This window comes from Maniola jurtina, chromosome 26 (genome assembly GCF_905333055.1).
Source record: "Maniola jurtina chromosome 26, ilManJurt1.1, whole genome shotgun sequence".
NCBI lineage: Eukaryota > Metazoa > Arthropoda > Insecta > Lepidoptera > Nymphalidae > Maniola > Maniola jurtina.
This window is the reverse complement of record NC_060054.1, coordinates 6,534,892-6,557,554: the sequence shown is the minus strand read 5'-3', so window position 1 is coordinate 6,557,554 and position 22,663 is coordinate 6,534,892. Positions and strand designations below refer to the sequence as shown.

The window sequence follows — 22,663 nt, the reverse complement described above, 5'->3', positions numbered from 1 at the left end:
TAATGCTGCTAATTAACATAGCGATGGATTAAATATAGATTTATTATTAATTTCGACCATAAATCTCTTAAAAGAAATGGTATTTAAAAAAAAATGTCTTTCGACACAAACAGAAAAAAAAATACTTACAAAAATGTTGACACCAAATATAATATTATTATTATGCCAGAACTTTTTGTGACTTAATTTAATTGCCGAAACTTACTTTTCATAATAAAAAAAATCATAACCCCACATAGACCAAAGGAAAAAAATATGGACGGATGTTTTCATAAAAGTATCGTGCAAGCTGTATTTACCGTATTAATTTTAGCAATAAGTTTTTGGAAATTATTTTATAACTTTTTTGTGATTCTTACGGCAATAAATGGCATTTTTCTTTATTAAAATCGGCTTTTTTGACGACGAAGTGCATATTGTGGAATTCTAATTATATTATTAAAGGGTTGACTATGAGTTTTTTGACCGCCTGGGCTAACCAACTGACCAAAATTGACATTGACGGGTTTCCAAAGTTACCCACATTGACTGTAACCACTCCACCATCACTCTTTTTCCTTTAGTCTATGTGCATTACAAAAATTCAAACCGCGATTCAAGGCACTTTTCTTAAACACTAAAAAATGACCATACATTTTGGTCTAAAATATCTACATTTATTTTTATTTAAATATAAAGATATAAAGGCACGAATGGACAAGAATTGTAATTTTAAAAACAAAAATTAAAAAAAAAACTTAAATTATACATTCATAAGTAGTATAATCTGGCAACATTGACGTTGTGGCCAAATAAGACTTACGTTAATAAAATTACATAACAGTACTACCATTTTTATAAGTAACATCGATGTACCTGCGCAGAAATTAAAAAAAAATTTGAATGGCGCGAAAATATCTCAGCCAATCATAGCGCGCGTCCGTCCGCTATTGGTTGTTGCCTACGCGCCATGTTTTGTACGCGCGAATTATGAGCGAGACAGCACGAGTCTCTGTTGTTTTTGTGTTTAAAATCTTAACGTCAAGCAATAAGGTCTATATTTCAGTGGTATACATTCGGTTTTAGTCGGCGTTAAGTAACGTTTTTCTGCGCAAAAATTGAATACTTGAAATGAGCAACCGCGGAGTTTCTTGCTGGTTCTTCTCGGTAGGAACGGCATGCCGAACCAGTGGTAGATTATTTTGACGATTCGAAAGCACTTGCAAAGTTTACTTGAATAAAAATAATTTGAATTTGAAACGAATTTTGCTGATGCGACTTGCAAAAGCACGATGGACCGACGATATAAAGCGGCTGGCGAGAAGTGGCTGGATGAGGAAGGCTGAGGACCGGGCGTGGTGGCGCTCTATAGGGTCTAAGTCCAACAGTGGACGTCCACAGGCTGATAATAATGATGACTTATAAAAGTGGTAGTACTTTACATGATTTTTTGACAGCTACAGGTGTCAATTTACATGTGACTCTGGGGTCTCTTTTTCCTGCTGAACAGACCTCCGAAGACTCCTTTCTTGTCTTTCTTCTCTTTCGTGCCTCCTCCCACTGACAGTTCCGACTCTCCAGATGACCTGTAAAATGTCTTTTCTTTAGAATGTCTAAAGTTAAAAAATTTATACTGTTCCGTACCTCAAAAGGAAAAACGGAACCCTTATAGGATCACTTTGATGTCTGTCTGTCTGTTAAAAAACCTATAAGGTACTTCCCGTTGCTCTAGAACCATAAAATTTGGCAGGTAGGCTCATAGCACAAGTGAATAAAAAAATCCGAAAACCGTGAATTTGTGGTTAGGTACATCACAAAAAAATTAAAAGGTGTTCATGAACAAAAAATAAGTATTTTCAATATTCAAAGTAAGATAACTCTATATCAAGTGGGGTATCATATGAAACAGCTTTACTTGTACATTCTAAAACAGATTTTTATTTATTTTTATGGATAATAGTTTTTGATATATCTTGTCGAAATGTCGGAAAAAATACCCGAGTACGGAACCCTCGGTGCGCGAGTCTGACTCGCACTTAACTTACCTAGACGCAGGTCTCTGGTCTAACGCGGGGGAGCCCCCACTGCCAGCCACGGACGCGGGCCGAGTGCCTCCACCGCTGGCGGTACCACCGTATGCTGTCAAACATATATCATACGTTATAGGACATTTCTAAACGGATAGACTATACAAGGTCTTTGGGTTCTAACTTCTAAGGGCGATTACGCACTGCATCCGATCCGAATCCGTGAAAATACGTGCCGAAGTAGTCATAGAACTATTTGTATGGTTGTTACGCACTAGCTCCGACTACCGTCATCCGAGTTCTCTCCGTCATCCGTGAGAACAATTCGGAATCTCGGATGTGCCTCGGATTCAAATCGGACGTATGATGCAGGTAGATATGTCAAAGATGTGCACTGAATAGCTTGGATTTGGATCAGAGATCGGATTAATGCGTAACGAATTTCGGAGTTAGATCCGATTAGATCCGTATTTTCACGGACTCGGATCGAATGAGTGCGTGACCGCTCTTAAGAGCCGCACAAGGCACAATGCAATAATCGACATAGGATACTAGGTGATTTCTATATGACTATTTTATACAAAATATTACACAATATAAAAGCTACGTAAACCATAAATAAAATAAACCCCGTCCAAATATACTACTGCCAATTAATGACTATACTATCAGAGAGATATAATACTTCTAGAACAGCAAACGTCATAATACATCGGACGTCAAAAAGGATCCCATCAATATACTATTTCCATGGGGAGTAATTAGTAAGGGATCTCTCTGTTACGTAATTCCATAAAGTCAAAGTCAAAGTCAAAATCATTTATTCAAAGTAGGTACTATTGTACACATGACAGAGGCAAATTTCGAGTCACCGATCAATCACAAATATGTATTTCTAAAATGAGCTCCAGTGACTGTGGTGGACCAAATAGAAGAACATGACGGAAAAAAAAGCAAAAAAATCTGAAGGAGTTTTTGTTGAGTGGTGGTCGGTATAGTATGTATAGTATTTAGAAATATGTCAATTCAGAATAATTATGTATGGCTTATTTGGTATTCTAGCAAATAAACACTTCTTATTCTTATTCTTAGGATAAGACTCCAGCATATTAACCCACGTGGTTTAAGCTGGAGCCAACGATGGAAAATTGTAAAAAAAAATTATAATAAAAAAAAATCGAAATTCAATACGAAAACGTATTTTCGTTTGTGATTGTCCATTGTGTACCAGTCAAGTTTGAAGTTAAGGCCATTTTGCAAGACATTGCACGCTCTAGTAATACATCTCTCTGCGAACTACAAAATAAAGAAAATAATATATAAGCAATGCTACACACACAAAACATAAGAAATAATCCAGAAAACCTTAAACCAAACCGTAAAAATAGATACACAATAAATACTTAATATTTAAAAAAAAGTAATATACACAATTTTTCTACAAGCTACTTGAATCCTAAGAATAAAAAGAAACACGCCTTTTTATTTACATGCACACTATTTTTACAACTATTATTTATTTATTTACTAAAAAAGATTAACCAGTAACTACATAAAATAAAAAAAAAAATTGCAAGTTGTATAGATGACCTACATTTGCTTAATTGCTACCACTTTTATAGTTCGTATTGGCAAAATTCTTTTGCGCTGGAAAGCGCTACCTGACGCCGACTAAAACCGAATGTACGCCAAAGAAATATAGACCTTATTGCTTGACATTAAGATTTTAAACACAAAAACAACAGAGACTCGTGCTATCTCGCTCATAATTCGCGCGTACAAAACATGGCGCGTAGGCAACAACCAATAGCGGACGGACGCGCGCTGTGATTGGCTGAGTTATTTTCGCGCCATTCAAAATCAAAAAAAATTTATTCAATTAAACTTTTACAAGTACTTTCGAATCGTCAAAAGCGTCTACCACTGGTTCAGAATGCTTTCCCTATCGAAAAGAACCAGCAAGAAACTCGGCGGTTGCTCTTTTCAAAGATTTGATATACAATATAATGTACAAAAGTAATTGAAGTCCCGCGCACTGCTGGGGCGAGCTGCAGGTCAAATTCACGCTGTTTTATCATTATATATTAACAAAATAAGATTTCTGCGCAGGTACATTCATCGGCGTGAATTATAAAAGTGGTAGATACTGTACTGTGTATTTACGTAAAGTAATTTACGTACATTGCACTTTATGTAGTACGTAAAGTAAGTGACTATTTCCTTAGCAGCGTGTAATAAGATAAACATAAAATTGTAAACATATAAAATTTTCACTAAAGTTGCCTTCAAACTACGGAAATATAATATAATATATAAATATCGCTCACCCTACTTTGAAATGTCGCTTCAAAGCAGGGTGAGCGATATTTATATGTTATATTATATTTCCGTAGTTTGAAGGCAACTTAAGACCGTTACAGTCGTATAGATAGTAAGCTAAAAGCACAGTAATTTTCCTGCATAAGTGCGAAATTCCGACAGAAATATCGACAGATTTTTCAGGGTTCCGTATCACTTCAGGAAAAAAAAGGAACCCTTCTAGGATCACTTCGTTTCGTTGTATGTCTGCGCTAGTCAGTAAATAAAAAAAAAGGAAGTCAAAACCTATTAAATACGGTACTTCCCGTTGACCTAGAACCATGAAATTTGGCAAGTAGCAAAGTCTTATAGCACAAGTAAAGGGAAAACTCTGAAAACCGTAAACTTGCACAACAAAAAATTAAAAAGTGTCATTACTCGTACGATGGTACGGAACCCTTCGCGTGCGAGTCCAACTCATACTTGACCGATTTTTGTAGTTATTACTAAATTGCAAAAAACGCTGGCCGGGATTTCGCACTTATTTAAGAAAGTATAGTATTTCCTTGAACCAAAAGACTACTGTAACACCCATTTTGTATTCAAATCTACAATTTCAACCAACCACCTTCTAGTACATATTAAAATCAATCACGGGACATGGCTACTTTGACCAGTGGCGTAACGTGGCGTGTCCATACAGTCCATAGAGGACTTCGTCTATGTTGGTGTTGGCTGGCGGGCGTGCTCTGCCTTTTTGGAGGGTTTTTTTTTTGTTAAAACTGACTGGGGAGGGCTCTAAACTTAAAGGGGTGCCGCGTGTGTATAGAGATCAAGATACAGCCCATATACAGTCCGACAAGGATCTTTTGGCACTTGAATGACATTGACAGAGGGGCGTAGTTGTAGCACAAAGACTGCCAGGCAATAAAATCTCCTCAATTTCAGAGAATGTTGAAAATGTTAAGGTGGAAGCGACGGGCCTGCCCGCAAAATTCAAATTTAATTTGGTTTTTCGCAATTTGTAACTAATAAGACAGCGTAGGCTTATAATTAGGCATACTAATTACGACAATGGCAGTGTCATTTCCACGTGTTTATATAAAAATCTTTACGTGATAAGGTCCAGTTTAAGAAATTAGCTCTAGTATCGACTAATTTGTGAGTTACAGTCGATACTAGAGCTAATTTCTTAAACTGGACCCTTTCAAGTAAAGATTTTTATATAAATAGGTGGGGATGGTACTGTTATTGTCGCAAATAGAATGCCATAAGCCTACTTTGTCGTATTAGTTTACAAATTGTGAAAAACCAAATAAAAATTGAATTTCGCGGGCAGGCCCGCTTGCCCGAAAACCGAGTGAGTTTTATCTAATTTTAACTGAATGGAAATTGGGAATGCCGTTTCTACAGCGACCCTAACCCTAAAAAGTGTTAAATATTTCCTGTACGATTGTACGGAGCCCTTCGTGTGTGAATCCGATTCACACTTGTCCTGTTTTTTGAATACAAAGTGTAGAGTAAAACTCAAAACTTCCGAGAATAATTATTTTTTGACTACCCTACGCCACTGGTTAAGAAATATCTAAGATCCATCACTCATCAACTGACCAAGATCACTGGCCGTGTAGAAATGCGAGGTGCTCTCCGTTTGCCAGTTGTTGTTCTGCCTCTCGTACCCCGACCACCCCCCGGAGCCCACGGAACTCCTGGGATCCACAACCACCGAACTCCTCGGATCCACCTTCTCATGGTAACTCCTCGACATCCGCTGCTGGTAACTGTTTACTAGCGCAGTCACCGATTTTTCGCCTCCACCGACTGATCTTTCGGACGAACTCCTGTCACTATTGTTATTTGTATTGAGGCCTCTGTCTGGTATATTATGGCCTCTTTCAGAAATATTCGAACCTCTGTCCAGTATATTGTGGCCTCTTTCAGAAATATTCGGACCTCTATCAAGTATATTTGGGCCTCTTTCTGGTATATTAAAGTTCCTGTCTGGTATGTGAGGGCCTCTTTCTGGTATATTAGGACCTCTGTCGGGTACATTAGGACCTCTTTCCGGTATGTTTGGGCCTCTTTCGGGAATGGCTGGTGGTCTGTCCGAAGGCTCCATTAGAGGCAAAGGTGGACTTCCGTTGTCTGTTTTCAAGGTATTTTAAAACTAATTAGGATTAATTTATAGATAATTATGATACTAGAAAATAAAACTAATGTATGTTATAAATAATTTTTTAAATATAAATAATACTAAACAAATAAATAGGTATAGAGAGAAGTAAAAACATATTTTTTTGTGTATTTTTTAAATCTCTTAAGTTATATTGGTTTTTATAATATAATTAAAATATTAGACATACGAATATACATAAATATATAAAACAGTACAATAAGCACATTTGAGCTGTGACGTCACGTAAGCAAGACAAATATTAAAAAAAAATCCAAATGCTATAATCTTTTCCAAAAATACCCTGAATGGAAATTTTAAGAAAGAACGATTAATTCATTATTAGAATTCATTTTGTGACTTTCTATACTCTATCCACGGAGAGAAGTTAGTATAGTGCTCTCTGTTACGTAATCCCATACAAATGACAGAGACGAAAACTCGGGCGTCGACCATATTGAATCACCAACCAGTCAAAAAGGAACCTATGTTTTCGAATTGAATCACACTAATATTATATAGGCGAAAGTATGTGTGTATGTGTGTGTGTATGTTTGTTACTCCTTCACGCAAATACTACTTGACGGATTTGGCTGAAATTTGGAATGGAGATAGATATTATCCTGGATTAGCACATAGGCTACTTTTTATCCCGGAAAATCAAAAAGTTCCCACGGGATTTCGAAAAACCTAAATCCATGCGGGCATCGGCTAGTTTTGAATATTTTTTGAAAAATAAGATTCTCTAATAGTAGTACGAAAAACATAGGTTCGTTTGTGATTGGGTTGGTCACAAAAATTGTTGACACCCACCGAGTTTTTTGTCTTTGGGATTACATAACAGAGAGAGCCCTATACTAACTTACTAGCTGATACCCGCGACTTCGTTCGCGTGGATGTAGGTTTTTTAAAATTCCCGTGGGAACTCTTTGATTTTCCGGGATAAAAAGTAGCCTATGTGCTAATCCAGGGAATCTATCTCCATTCTAAATTTCAGCCCAATCCGTCCAGTAGTTTTTGCGTGAAGGAGTAACAAACATACACACACACACACACATACATACAAACTTTCTCCTTTATAATATTAGTGTGATTTCCGTGGCTAGAGTATAGGTAGACTTCAAGAAACTTATTTATAGGTTATATGAAAAATGTAGTCATTGCGTAGTATCCAACTCACCCTCTCTCTGTGACTTGATGAACTCCTGGTTGATGTCTCGACCGTTGGAGAACCTGGAGCGACCCCAAGTGTGAGAGGATTGTTCCGAATTTCTGGAAAATAAACTCATTTTTTTTAGGGTTCCGTACCTTTTTAGAGTTCCGTACGTAAAAAGGAAAAACGGAACCTTTATAGGATCACTTTGTTGTCTGTCTGACGTGAAAGAAAACCTATAGGGCTACTTCCCGTTAACCTAGAATCATGAAATTTGGCAGGTAGGTAGGACTTAATAGCACAAGTAAAAAAAATTCGAAAACTGTTAATTTCTGATTACAGCACACAAAAAAATTTAATTGTGTTCATGAACAAATGATAATATTAGTATTTTCAATTTTAAAAGTAAGATAACTTATACCAAGTGGGGTATCATATGAAAGAGTTTTATCTGTACATTCTTTAACAGGTTTTAATTTATTTTTATAAATTACAATTTTTGATTTATAGTGCAAAATGACAGAAAATACCGGAGTACTGAACCCTCGGTGCGCGAGTTTGACTCGCAGTTGGTCGGTTTTTCGAAGTCGGTTAAAAAGAATGCGCATACCTAAGTAACACGTCGGAGCCATCTTCTGACACCGGCTGCGGCTGTCGCGGCGGCAACGACGGCAGGACAGAAGATTCTAGAAGGAGACAAACAAAAAGAAGATTTATAAGCAAAAGACGATCTTGACTGACAGTTGTGGAATATTCTAGGACTTCTAAGAAGATATGGCAATAAGAATCTGGAAGACTTCGTGGCCATTATGACAATAACTCACATTATTTCTCTCAACTGAGGCATGTTCCTAGCAGCTAGCTGGCTTATGCTTGGGAAGGAAAGAAAGGAGAGAGAAGAAAATTCTGAGAAGGCTTTGTGGCAATGGCTCACCAATATTCCTTTCAGCAGATGTTCGCTGATTCTTCTCAGGAGACGACCTCGGCTGACTATTGTGGAAGATTCTAGGACCTCAAGGAAGGTAGCAAAAGGATTCTGGAAGATTTCAGGAGTCATTGATGGTAACTCACCTATATTTCTAGCAGGCTTGTGTTTGGGAAGGAAAGAAAAAAGAGAGAAGAAATTCCTAAGAAGACTTTTTGGCAATGACTCACCAATATTCCTTTCAGCAGATGTTCGCTGACTCTTCTCAGGAGACGACCTCGGCTGACTATTGTGGAAGATTCTAGGACCTCAAGGAAGGTAGCAAAAGGATTCTGGAAGATTTCAGGAGTCATTGAGGGTAACTCATCTATATTTCTAGCTGGATTGTGCTTGGGAAGGAAAGAAAAAAGAGAGAAGAAATTCCTAAGAAGACTTTTTGGCAATGACTCACCAATATTCCTTTCAGCAGATGTTCGCTGACTCTTCTCAGGAGACGACCTCGGCTGACTATTGTGGAAGATTCTAGGACCTCAAGGAAGGTAGCAAAAGGATTCTGGAAGATTTCAGGAGTCATTGAGGGTAACTCATCTATATTTCTAGCTGGATTGTGCTTGGGAAGGAAAGAAAAAAGAGAGAAGAAATTCCTAAGAAGACTTTTTGGCAATGACTCACCAATATTCCTTTCAGCAGATGTTCGCTGACTCTTCTCAGGAGACGACCTCGGCTGACTATTGTGGAAGATTCTAGGACCTCAAGGAAGGTAGCAAAAGGATTCTGGAAGATTTCAGGAGTCATTGAGGGTAACTCATCTATATTTCTAGCTGGATTGTGCTTGGGAAGGAAAGAAAAAAGAGAGAAGAAATTCCTAAGAAGACTTCGTGGCAATGGCTCACCAATATTCCTTTCAGCAGATGTTCGCTGACTCTTCTCCGGAGAAGACCTCGGCTGACTGTTGCGGTCAGAACTCGCGGTCACGTAGGTGGTGCGTTCGGGAGTTGCGCTCGCGCGTTGGCTGTTGCGGTGCTCCTGGAGGATCTCGGCTTGCGTGCGCGCCCTCTGTTGCGGCTCTGGGGATGACGCACCCGACGATGACGAAGACGCGTTCCTAGATAGTACAGAAAAAAAAATTGGTAGGTACATATTGCAGGGGATTTAGGGTCAAAAATGACTTGATATATAAAAGACTAGTGCGAGTCAGACTCATGCACCGAGGGTTCCGTAAATGGGTACTTTTGCACGATGGATCAAAAACTATTATGCGTAAAAATAAATGAAAACCTGTCTTAGAATATACAGGTAAAGCCCTTTCATATGATACCCCACTTGGTATAGTTATCTTACTTTGAAAATCGAAAATATTAATTATTTTTTCATGAACACATTTTTTTGTGATGTAATCACAGATTCAGTTTTTGGATTTTTTCCTTTACTTCCGCTATAAGACCTACCTACCTGCCTTCGATGATTCTAGGTCGACGGGAAGGACCCTATAGGTTTTCTTAACAGACACGATAGACGGACAAACAGACAACAGAGTGATCCTATAAGGGTTCCGTTTTTCCTTTTGAGGTACGGAACCCTAAAAATCACGCTGAATCGAAAACCAATTCTTAGAAAGTCTGCTAAGAAGTAACACGAGCGAAGCGAGCGCAAATCTCAAATACACTTACTGTAGTCGCCTGCGTATGTCGGCGGTGGGCGAGTCGCCCGCGGGCGGCGCGGTGTAGGGCGTCAGCTGCAGCTGCGGCGGCAGAGCGGCGTGGAAGCGCAGCTTGGCGACCCAGTCGCTCATGAGCGCGCGCGAGTTGCACGCGAACAGGTACTCAGCGCCGTCTGCGCACGATAGACGGAACACGTGCGCGCGTTTTGTGTAGTCGCCCGCCGCCTCACAGCGCGCCTGCCGAACATACAACCATAGTTAAGGGTGCAAAATGAGCGGCTAAGGGCTGACTATATGATATCATTTTGAAATCAAAAGAGTGCAAGGGATCGCAAAGAAATTGCTGAAACCGGTAAGTGGCGCAAGTATGCCTCTGGAGACCCTGGGGCCACTGAATCTACTACAAAATTTTTAAAAGACATTTCACCGCAATTAATAACCTCATATGGCGATAGAAGGGCTAGTTCATTTTTTGCGCAAAGGATCAGCCAGGCTGTTCAGCGCAGAAATGCAGCCAGTATTCTTGCCACCATTCCATGCGGGCATGATAATGCTAGCTAGCTTTATAGTTAAGATAAACTCATTACGCTACATAACAAATAAGCTAGCACTGCACTGAACAGCCCCCTGCACTAACCCCCGCAACCCGCCTCTTGTTTACTCCAGGCAACCTGGCAACCACTCTACTCACGTTCAATATGGCGACTGTTCATCGCGGAAGAAACAAACTAACTGTCCACATTGAACAGAGTAGTACACACGCAAAGAGCGCACGGTCGCTTATTTGCCTCCGCAACCTTCTCTTGTTTACTCCAGGCAACCTGGCAACCACACTACTCACGTTCAATATGGCGACCGGAGGTGCCGCGGCCTTGGACGCAGCGAAGTCCTGTTCGTCGCGGAAGAAACAAAGCAGCTGCCCGCACAGGACAGAGTAGTACACCCGCCACGAGCGCACGGTTGCTCTTTTGCCGCCGCAACCCGCCTCTTGCTTGCGCTCCAAGTAACCTGATAGGAAAACAAGAGAAAGTTCAAAAACTTAAACCCGACTGCGATCGTCTTAATAAACACTGAAATACTATAGTAAAACTGTTTTTCCGTCACTTGGTTTATTTTAATATTGTAGTACATTTCCATTTATGAACTCAGAATTTTCTCCTCTTTCATTTGACACCCCACTCGATACAAAAGCAAAAAAGAATTTTGGAGATTTTTTCATGTAACATCCGTTAGGTAAATTTTTTTCGTATAAAATGTAGCCTATGTCACCCGGATCTTTACGACGAATCGATTGACATCTCATTCATCAAAATCGGCCCAGTAATTTAGGCGCTACGGTGGAATACACAGAATCTGGATAGAAACATACATACATACATACATAGACTGCTAAAATCATAAACCTTCCTTTTGGTTTTGCCGCAGTCGGGTAAAAAACGAAAATAGATTAAAAAAAATAGTGTACTTTGAATTGGAAGGTGGTGTTTATTTCTAATATTTATTTAAGTTTTATATTTTTTCATCGCAAATGGGAGAAAAATACTATACAAGTATCTGCCGAAATGGCGTTTAACGAACTCGTTTAGATTAAAAGGACTCAGCTGGCGCTTCGTCCTTTCAAAATCACTTAAAAAGTCCTGGCTTTCGCCTCGTCCTTCAAATATTACTCGGCCGGCAATAGTTTTATTTCTGGCCTGGACTGTAATGTACTGTTTACCTTCAATCTCAACGGGCGGCAAGTCGTCGGGTCGGCGATGTCTGCGGAAGCTCTGCGTGCGGCGCCGCGTCGTGAACGACGGCGTGCGTTTCGGCGTCTTCACCACCTGGTTGAACAAACAACTCATCTGTTATACCCATTATACTAATTATTCATTACAAAAGTTTGTGTGGGTGCGTGTGTGTGTATGAGTGCGTGCGCGCGTACGTGTGTGTGTACGTGCGTGCGTGTATGTGTGTGTGCGTGCGTGTATTACTCTATCACCTAAAAACTACTGGCCGTATTTGGCTGAAATTTTGAATTACTTTTATCCTAGAAAATCAAAGAGCTCAAAATAAAAAGTAGCCTATGTGGTTCTGCAGGTCTTTAAATTATATCCATGCAAAATATCAGGCCCATCTGTTGCTCCATTTAGGCGTGTTTTGAAGGTAAACCAACAAACAAACACATTTTCGCATTTATAATATGGGTAGTGATTGGTTTGTCTTTCAATCACGCCGCAACGGACCGACGTGATTTTTTACATGGATATTTTATTTAAATCACGGGATTTAGTAAAAAACCCTCAATCCACACGAAATATTAAGTCAGAGGCATCTGCATAATATGGATAACTTACGCTCATGCTTTCTGCACGTTTGACATTAGGCTCCGGCTTGGGGAGGCGTTCGAACTGCGGCGCCGGGCTGAGGGCCTCTTCAGACGCCGCGGTCGCTATGCTGCTCACTCCGCCAGTACTTAGTTGACGCTCCACCTACAACACCAAATAGATAGATAGATAGAAAGATAGATAGAATACTTTAATTAGAAAACAAGAAACAAGATAAAGTTGAAAACTAAAACCCGACCACGATCGTCTTAATAAACGCTGAAATATTATAGTAAAATTGTTTTTCTGTCGCTTGGTATATATTAATGCTGTAGTACATTTATATTTATGAATTCAAAATTTTTCCTCTTTCATTTGACATCCTGCTCGATACAATAGCAAAAAAATTTTGGGGACCCCACTTTTTTTGATGTAACATCCGTTAAGTAAATTTTTTCGTATAAAATATAGTCCATGTCACCCGGACCTTTACAACGAACCAATTGACATCTCATTCATCAAAATCGGCTCAGTAGTTCACGCACTACGGTGGAACACACAGAATCTAGATACAAACATACATACATACCCTTCCTTTTGGCTTTGCCGTAGTCGGGTAAAAAACGAAGTATCGAACCTGCATCCCCTGCATTTCGTTCTCTCCTCTCCTCTCTTCCGCGATCCTCTCCACCTTTCTCTTCACTCCCTGGAGTCTATCCACATCTAATGATGATGATATCACCCATAGACGATAATAACATACCTGCATCCCTTGCATCTGCTGTTGCTCCTGCAGCTCATTCTCTCTTCTCCTCTCTTCCGTGATCCTCTCCATCTCTCTCCTCTTGACCTGCTGCAGTCTCTCCACTTCTTGCCGCTCTGCGTGTTTTTTGCGCGCCGCTTCTTCTTCGTCCCTCTGCTCTTTGAATGATCTCTCGATCTGAACATAGATATTATTTTTATTAGTTGCAATTTCATGTTACAGCTAATGTGAATATGCTGTGTTAAAACTGACAATTCGTACATATAGTGGACCCCCGGTAATCCGACAAACGTTTTGCAGGTCAATGTCGGACTATCGAATTTGTCGGATTATAGAGTACTGCCTAAGACCCCCTATAGTCCGATTTTTTTTACAAAAGAGTACCTTGTAATCCGACAAATTACAAATCCAATGATAAGATTCTATACGTCATACATACTCTGAAGTACAAATCATACTTCACTATGTATGACAAATTTAGTAAATTCAGTAATAATAGACATGTCGGATTACAGGGGGTGCCGGATTGACAGGGGCCGGATTACCTGGGGTCCGCTGTATTACATTAGTAAATTGGTGGATATAGCACTCACCAGGGTGATTCTCCTGAGCGCGAGGAACTTCTCTTTCTGCGCGTCGATGGTTTCTTCCAGGTCGCGGTGCCTGTTGATCAGCTCCTCCGTCTGTGCCAAGCTCTCGCCGTACTTGCCGTCGCGGACCAGCGGCACTCTGAGGAGTTGAAGAGAATAGGGATGATGACTACTGGTCAAATGAGCCAAACCATGAGGTCAAACGCCAAAACGATCGCTTATTATGGGAGCTTGTATGAAATACACAGATGTGACGTCACAACATTTGACGTAATTTGACGTACTTTTTTAGTTAAATCGATAATTTTAGATGGTTAGCAAACTAAAAACTAACAGCGAATGTGGATTTAACGAATTTTGGAATATAGAGAGATAGGGGGCCGGGGGGGAGAGGGAAAGAGAGAAAGTGGAAGGGAAAGACAATACGCCAAAAAATACCTGCTAGTGATCCATTGGTCCAGCGCCTCAGCATCCCGCAGGAACAGAAGAGCGTCGAGATGATGCTCGTAGATGCGGGCGCGCGCTTTCCACACGCCGTCCAAAGTGGCGCGCCGGGACCTCAGCGTGGATATGCGGGTCTCTACCTCTTGGGACATGAAGTGACCTTCCCGGACCAGTTTCTCTCCTGAGGAAAAATGGAACGTTTTTAGAAAAACCCGGTCAAGTGCGAGTCAGACTCGCGCACCGAGGGTTCCGTACTTGGGTATTTTTTCCGACATTTTCCACGATAAATCAAAAACTATTATTTGTTCAGTCATCGATATTATCTGGAATCTATTTGTTGAGTGTAGCCTTCCGTTTTTCGTATGTTCCGACTTATCGCTAAGTCGGAACATATTTCCGTTTCCATTTTTGTTCGATTAATGGCGCGTCGCAGCGTGGTTGAAGGCAGTAGCACTTTATTTTCTCATTATAAACGTAAGTACCAGGTAGGAATTATCTGGATTCCATATAATATCTCAAGGATATTTCTGCGCAGGTACATCGCCGTAATTTGTGCTACCGTCTCTTGACGCAGCTAAAGCAGTTTCTCTTTTTTAAAAAAAGTAGTCACCATCAGCGTAGAAGGTCTGGAAGCTCTCGTCCTTGGCGTCCATCTCGGCGGCGATGTCTCGGTGGCGTGCCACCAGCCGCTCCGCCGCCGCCACGTCCGCGCTCAGGTCTGGCGCCGTCACCCGCGCCAGGGTCTCGTTGGTCCACGCCCTGGAAAACATATTAACATACAACATATAATATCAATAATCAGAGCCTCGATAGCTCAACGGTTGAGGAACAGAGAGAATTCCGAAAGGTCGGCGGTTCGAACCCACCCGTTGCACTTTTGTCGTACCCACTGGCACAAGCTTTACCCTTAATTGGAGGGGAAAGGGGAGTATGTATTAGTCATGATAAGTATGGCTAATATTCTTTAAAAAAAAATAGTGGATGTTTTAAATTTTCGTAAAATATTAATCCATAACCCTGGTACTCACGTGAGTTCCTGGTACTTGTCGAAGTAGGCTTGCAGCTGGTCTGCCAGTTCGAGCTGATGTTCGTTATGTGCTGCTCTTTCTTCTAAGGCCGCTAGAGAATCCGTCACGTCTTCCAGTTTTGCTAGAACGTGCTCCTTTGCATCTGGGAAGGCTGCACCCAACCTGTTGGATTAAAAAAAGAATATGTTTATGGTACAATATTTTAAAACACGAAAAATTGGCGAGGGTAGTAGCAGTGATTCAAGTAATATTTTGACGCAAGGCGCAACAACACAATTTCCCATTCCACTCATATCCAAGTGGTACTGAATAAATTTTCCTTGAGAAATTCCCAACTTATCATTATAGACTTAATAACATGTTCAATAATAATGGACTTAATAACGCATTTAATAACATGTCCAATAATAACGCATTTAATAACATGTCCAATATTAAGGCAATTAATAACATGTCCGTTAATAACGCGATTAACATGTCCAATATTAAGGCAATTAATAACATGTCCAATAATAACGCAATTAATAACATGTCCAATATTAAGACAATTAATAATATGTCCAATAATAACGCAATTAATAACATGTCCAATAGTAACGCAATTAATAACACGTCCAAACGCATTTAAAAATGTCGCTTGGATCACTATGATTCTACCATTGCCAATTATTATGCTGGCCTGTTCTTTTATGACGGATGTCACCTAAATGCCTGATTGGTGCAAATTGATTTCTCCCTTCAAATTGTGGAACCAGTATTCACAGCAGTTCGATGCCTCCTTCTCAGCGAGAAGTAGGGAGCAGTTCCTTACCTCTCTGCCTCCTGGGTCAGATGCTGATGCTGGTCGCGTATAGCCTTGAGATCAGCTCGCAGCGCCCTCAGCTGGTGCAAAGCCCGGAGCAACTGCAACGCTGCCTCCTTCTCAGCCACCCACGCGAGGGTTTCTTCTGCGGAGCGGTCAAACTCGTGGACTTGGCGTGCTCCAGCCAATGCCTGGTGAAGGAATCATACTTTATGCCTTTAGCCACAAAGATATAGTTATGTTATGCTTAGTCTAGTTCGTCTTTTCCGGGATAAAAAGTAGTCTATGTGCTAATCCAGGATATTATCTATCTCCATTCCGAATTTCAGCCAAATTGGTCGAGTAGTTTTTGCGTGAAGGAGTAACAAACATACACACACACACACACACACACACACATACAAACTTTCCCCATTATAATATTAGTGTGATAGTGTGATTATATTAGTATATGAATCAGAAAATTAAAACCTTTTAGAGCTTTCATAAGATCAAGAAATTCCTTAAAAGACTATACCAAAGACAAGAAAACCAAAAAGTGATATAGACTAACTACAGTCACGGTAATCTCGGTTGGATCCTGAATTGACATCTGTCAAATGCTAGGGGTAACGAACGAGAAATCAAAAACACCTAGCCGTTTCATAGCCTACCTAGCGTCAAATGTAGGTAACATTTGACGCCTGCCAGTGTAAGTAAAGCCTCGACGTTTTGTTACAAGCTTCACTACTGTCATGAACTGTGCTAAACTGTGTCGAAAAAGTGTATACCTCTTGTCTTGCTATAGCCAACTCCTTGAGGTCATCCCATAGTCCGCGGATATCCTCTATCCTCTGCTTGACTCTGTCTGCTTCTGGCGTGTTCTCTTCTAGCAGCACGTTGCCCGCTTCGCAGACTGCCTCTATGCGGCCCTCGTTGGCTGAAAAACAATTTGGTAAAATTGTTTAGCTACAATCCTTTAAAACTTGCCAGGGTTAAATCACTCGAAAGGGCTGGTCGAATCTTTCAACAAGATGGTAGCCTCTGAGGTTCTGGCGCTAAGTAGAAAATACCTATGCATTCCATGCATTCGGGTCATTATGGACTAAATAATGTGGACACATATACAACCTTAAGCTGTAGGGCACAGACATCTACAGACTATGCCAGGAGAGAGACTCGGATGCTTATAATCTGCTACTACCCGCTCTAATGCATAAATGTAACAAGCACTATGCAGATGCGTGAGGAAATTGTCGAAGGCCAGATGCAAGGTCACATGCTCCTTTTCTAGGCCATACTCCTCGCTAGCAGCTGTGGTTACTAGCTGATCAATTACTGATCTTTTCACACTCTTGGTTATGAGGAAAAGGAATTACGAACCACAACTTTAAAATAGACTTCTTTCACTACCCGTTTCAACTTTTTGGGAAAGATGCTGATGTTCTACATGCCAGCTCGAGAAATCCAAAAAAAAAATACCTTCCTCTCCAAACTCCTAGAATGAGTATAGAAGCTGGACTCACCATGCAGCTGCGTGAGGAAGTTGTCGAAGGCCTGCTGCAAGGTCTCCACATGCTCCACATCCAGCCCGTACTCCTCGCTGGCAGCCGTGGCCATCTGCTCGCTGATCCATTCCTGAACTTCCTCGCACTCTTGGACGAACCTGGACAGAACATCGAAAGTAAAAAAGAGATATCAAGTTGTTGGGTCTTTAATATGGATGGCCTGGTAAAATCTTACAAAGCGTTTTACTTTTTTAGAGGAGCACCATACCTTTCACCGCGCATGCTGTCGAGCGAAGACGCCTGGCAGCGATATAGGGAAATGCTGAGGGCTATAATGATTAGAAGAGAAGAGAGGGAAAGAGAAGAAAAGAAGAAGATCGAGATTTGGGAGGTCAGCACGAAGCAATGCCACGCAGTTCCGTGCTCACCTTGGACGACATTGGGAGGTTATTTTAGTCCGTGCAAGTCGGACACACCTTGCCAGTCCATAGGGATTATTTTCTCCCCCGAAGAAAAAAGAAAAGCACCATATCTAAGTGGGCATTATACCAAAGAAAACTACGTCTTTGGATCCGATCAAATGGAAGGAGTTGGTACTGATGGTATCAATACACCTTAAGAGGAACTCACTTGAAATACTTCAAGCTCTGTTGCAACCGCTGCTGGCGTTTTGCGGACAGAAGCTTCATCTCTTCGTAGGACGCTTTAAGCTCCTCCAGTTTCTTGCTCACTTGCTCGTCCTCTGAAGCTCGCTCCTGCACCAAATAAAACATATTGACCTTAGACTGCGATCTCACTTGATGGTAAGCGATGATGCAAATGTTAGCTAGCAGTTGACTTGCAGTTAGCAAACAAACTTGGATATGGCAGTTTCATTAAATTCATACATCTGATCGATTTCTGTATCGATCGTATCGGAACGCTAAATCGCTTGGTGGCACGGCTTTGTGGGAAGGGTGGTAACTAGCCACGGCCGTAGCCTCCCACCAGACCAGAGACAATTTAGAAATTATAAATTCCCAAACTGTACCTGCCGTGAATCGAACCCGGGACCTCCCGCTAATAAGACAGCTCTCACCACTACACCAGGGAGATTGTCTCTAGAAGAGATCTGTGTTCAGTAGTGGACTGACTGACTGACGACAAAATCACCTGCAAAGCTTTATCCAACTTGGTGAGTGTTGGCAGGAAGGCAGTCAGCTCCCTCTGCTGAGCTTCCAACCTTCTCATGAGCGCCAGCACCGACTCCTCGTCATGACCCACGCGTCTTTCCGACCATCGGGCTTCTGCTTCCCAAATTGCCGCTGTCGGGAACCAAACCCGGAACCTCCCATTTATACGACCACTACACCAGGGATGTCGTCGAAAGAAACCTATGTTGAGCTGTGGTAGATTGGCAGCGACAAAATTACCTGCAAAGCTTTATCCAACTTGGTAAGTGTGGGCAGGAAGGCAGTCAGCTCCCTCTGCTGAGCTTCCAGCCTCCTCATGAGCGCCAGAACCGACTCCTCGTCACGACCCGCTTCAGCGCCGGTCAGAGCCACGCGTCTTTCCGCCAACCAGGCTTCTGCTTCCCAGATCTCGTTCAGCAACTGGGAACAATTACTATGAAATTAGCAACCTTCAACCAGTTTCATAAAATGGAAAATGGATATTTTTATAGATTCAAACATCTTTATCTAAGTAAATTATTAATTATCTATCCTATTCAAGTTTATTGAACATCCCAAGATTGAAAGAACTAGTTTTTAACCTTCGCTTTCAAATTCATATTCAGACATTGACTGCTTGAATTGTCTAACCCCTCAGAATAAAGAACGAACGATGATTGTCTGATTGTGTATGGCATATTGAGTGTTGTGATGCAATTGCGTATTGTTCTGTTTACTATCTGGTCACCATATACAGCAATGTTTTTCAGATCGTACATGTCATACCTGCAAAAGTTCGCATCGTTCCCGCAACGCTGCTGTTCTAGCCGTTGCTCTATCCAAGAGTGTCCGTAGAGCGAGTCTCAGGTCTCTAGAGCGCGCCTCCAGCTCGTTTCCAGCGAAGTGTCCGCGTCTAGTGAGAGTTGTCGCGCGGTTGCACACCGCGTTTATTGTCGACTCTCTGGTGACAATGAATAAATGAATGAATAAATAAATATACTTTTATTGTACACCACAAAATTAATACAGAAAAACACATACAAAGCAAAACAAATATAGGCAGGTAGGTACAATTTGGCGACCATATCGCTACCTAGTGATCAACTACAACAACAAAACAACCCCACAACAACAACCAACAACAACAACAATCAACAGTGAAAAAAAAAAAAAAACTCTTCCAAGTTCCAGGCAACCACCCATACACAAGTCAGAAACATAAATACAAAGACGTATGAGGAACGTATGTGATGTATATTATTTGACTAGCTTATGCCCACGTCTTCATCCGCGTGGAGTACTAAACTTCAAACCCCTATTTTAACCTCTTAGGGGTTGAATTTTCAAAAATCCTTTCTTAGCAGTGTCTATGTCATGATAACTATCTACATGCCTTTCAAGTTTCGGGCCGATCCGTTCAGTAGTTTGAGCCGTGCGTTGATCGGCCAGTCAGTCAGTCAGCTTTTCCTTTTACATGTTTCAAAAAGTTAAAGATGAGTTTTATCATCATCTTAAGCTTAATTCGAGGGGAAAGGGGAGTCATTGGTCATGCTTAGCATGGCTAATATTCTTAAAAAAAAAAGGATAAGGAGGAATTCCTCACCTGGCAATGATTTCAGCTTCGAGAGCGAGATGCTTCTTGAGCAGCGCCTGCGCTTCTGGCAGTGAAGCGCCCGCCTCGTCTGAGCACACGGTCGCTTCGCGTTCCTTCAGCCTGGGGGTGCATAAGTAATGAAACATTTTTAGGGTTCCGTACCTCAAAGGGAAAAACGGAATCTAGATAGATATAGATTTTTTTTATATAAGTATAGAGGGTTCCAAACGCGCCCAAGTCTGAGAAGATACTATCAATAAAAGCAACATAATCTCACCAGCTGAGCTCCTCATCGGCATCCCTCTCCCAGCGATGCAACAAGGCTGCGTCCTCCAGGTTGTCGCGGCGTATCTGAATGGGCTCCTGCAGTTGACGATACCTGTCGACGAAATGCTATTACCTCAAAATACGAACCAAAAATAGCCGGAGTTTTAAATTAATCTGAACAAAGCACAAAACATTACAAGATTCCATATTCAAAATTTCCAAATAAAAAAAAGTAGATACTCAAAACTTTGGTATATTTAAAAAAAAAAGAATCAAATTATTTTTGTGGCACCTAAATGCACCAAATGAACATTTTTCTTTTTTTCTTTCTTTCTTAATTGTAGACCAGTTTTATTTTGGCCTGGTTTGTATCATACATTTCGGCAACGTTATTTGTTTACTGCCTCGTTGCTCTAGTGGTTATAAGCATGTTCGATTGCAGTGACAAAGTCCTGGGTTCGATTCTTGAGTCAAGCCGGAAACAAGTATTGAGATTTTTCCGTCAAGGAATTGTCAGCACTAACCCGGAGTTCAGGAATTACCCCCATTGCCTTGGAGAGCATGTTAAACCGTCGGTCTTGTGTGATCTCTCTCCGATCATGTTGGATTGTCATCCCATTGGATTATGAGAGTAAGAGTATAGAGAGTTCACCTGTGTTAACGCACATTTGTGCACTATAGTATTTTCCACGCATGATGGCTAATCATTGTGGAGGTTGGCCACCGTGGCAAAAAATCGATCGGATCCAAATAGAATCAAAGTAATAAAAAACGTATGTGTAATCGTTTTTAAACACACTCACCGTTTCACAGCCTGGTCGGCCTTCTCAAGTATTTCCTCGGCCATAAAGTGCTGGTTGTCGGCCAGTTGCTGCGCGTTGTCGGCCAGCTGCGTCGCCGTGTCGGCCTTCGCGGCCACCGCGGCCTCCAAACGCCCGTGTCTCTTGAGCAACGCTTGCACTGATGATAGATCTTTGCCTGGGAAAGGACAGTGAATTTAAAAAAAATCAGGCGTCGATTCGAACAAAACAAGAACGCCAAATAGTTGACGGTTAAATAAGCAACTATTTCATGTATTTATTTTTACACATTTGAGTGCAGAAGTGTATTTGGAAAACAAAGAAATGCAGATGACATTAACAGTAAGATTGTATTGATGCGAGTGTGGGTGGGTTTATTTGTGAGTGATTGCGTATACGTGAGGGTGTGTGTGAACGGGAGTGTGCGTAAATGACTGCGCCCAAATATATGGATGCGAGCTTAAATGGATGTGTTCTTGTTAAGGAATTTGCGTATGTGGGTACGTACGCGAGGCGTGCGTGAGTGAATACGTTGGCAAGTGGTTGAGTTCGTAAGTGAATGCGTGTGCGAATGGATGCAGGAGCGAGTGAGACTGTGTCCAAATATATGGATGTGAGCTTAAATGGATGTGTTCTTGTTAAGGAATTTGCGTATGTGGGTGCGTACGCGAGGCGTGCGTGAGTGAATACGTTGGCAAGTGGTTGAGTTCGTAAGTGAATGCGTGTGCGAATGGATGCAAGAGCGAGTGGGTGTAATTGTGAGTGCGAGAAGTCGTTTATATAGATGCGTATGTGAGTGGGTGCATTCGTGAGTGGATGCATAAATGAGTAGATAGGTGCACCCACCCATACGCGTGTGTACATGTGTGAGTGCGTTCGTAAGAAGGTACGTGGGCGAGTGGGTGTTTTCTAATAAGTGCGTCCGTGTGTGGGTGCATACCATGGTCCTCGCTGAGCAGCTGGGACTCCACGTCATCGAGCCAGGCAGTAAAGTCGTCCAGGCCACGCAGGTACACTCGCGCCTGGTACGCTTCTTGTAAACGATCGCGACGCAACTTTGCGGCTGCCTGTACACATAGATAATAATATAACAAATTAGAGCCAGGACTTCGTCTGTGGTGGCGTTTGCTGGCGCGCGTGTTGTGACTTTTTGGAGTGTTTTTTTTGTTAAAACTGACTGGAAAGCGCTCTAAGGGGGTGCCGTGCGTATGTCGGC

At 41.4% G+C, this 22,663-nt stretch overlaps 2 protein-coding genes and 1 long non-coding RNA gene across 3 annotated transcripts in view; 1 reads left to right on the top strand and 2 right to left on the bottom strand.

The window, feature by feature from the left end:
• Positions 1-22,663, bottom strand: part of LOC123878311 (zinc finger protein 345-like) — a 349,298-nt gene that overhangs the window by 130,395 nt on the left and 196,240 nt on the right. The window lies entirely within an intron of this gene.
• The window catches only part of LOC123878392 (spectrin beta chain, non-erythrocytic 2), a 117,172-nt gene continuing 95,915 nt past the window's right edge, over positions 1,407-22,663 (bottom strand). Inside the window, exons 60-84 of the mRNA XM_045925589.1 lie at positions 22,388-22,514; positions 21,451-21,625; positions 20,658-20,759; positions 20,390-20,500; positions 19,573-19,747; positions 19,048-19,227; positions 18,266-18,390; positions 17,654-17,793; positions 16,919-17,067; positions 16,158-16,339; positions 15,347-15,508; positions 14,929-15,077; positions 14,313-14,499; positions 13,878-14,013; positions 13,285-13,461; positions 12,552-12,686; positions 11,933-12,038; positions 11,057-11,223; positions 10,226-10,452; positions 9,449-9,660; positions 8,241-8,316; positions 7,658-7,749; positions 5,916-6,449; positions 2,025-2,118; positions 1,407-1,565 (exon numbers count right to left, since the gene is read on the bottom strand). Coding sequence (XP_045781545.1) covers positions 1,451-1,565; positions 2,025-2,118; positions 5,916-6,449; positions 7,658-7,749; positions 8,241-8,316; positions 9,449-9,660; positions 10,226-10,452; positions 11,057-11,223; positions 11,933-12,038; positions 12,552-12,686; positions 13,285-13,461; positions 13,878-14,013; positions 14,313-14,499; positions 14,929-15,077; positions 15,347-15,508; positions 16,158-16,339; positions 16,919-17,067; positions 17,654-17,793; positions 18,266-18,390; positions 19,048-19,227; positions 19,573-19,747; positions 20,390-20,500; positions 20,658-20,759; positions 21,451-21,625; positions 22,388-22,514 — 4,035 coding nt within the window. The 3' untranslated portion in view covers positions 1,407-1,450. The remainder of the gene's footprint in view (positions 1,566-2,024; positions 2,119-5,915; positions 6,450-7,657; positions 7,750-8,240; positions 8,317-9,448; positions 9,661-10,225; positions 10,453-11,056; positions 11,224-11,932; positions 12,039-12,551; positions 12,687-13,284; positions 13,462-13,877; positions 14,014-14,312; positions 14,500-14,928; positions 15,078-15,346; positions 15,509-16,157; positions 16,340-16,918; positions 17,068-17,653; positions 17,794-18,265; positions 18,391-19,047; positions 19,228-19,572; positions 19,748-20,389; positions 20,501-20,657; positions 20,760-21,450; positions 21,626-22,387; positions 22,515-22,663) is intronic.
• On the top strand, positions 4,762-16,891 carry LOC123878412. Its single transcript, XR_006798826.1, has 3 exons — positions 4,762-4,862; positions 7,000-7,005; positions 16,850-16,891. It is a non-coding gene; the product is annotated as an uncharacterized LOC123878412 (long non-coding RNA).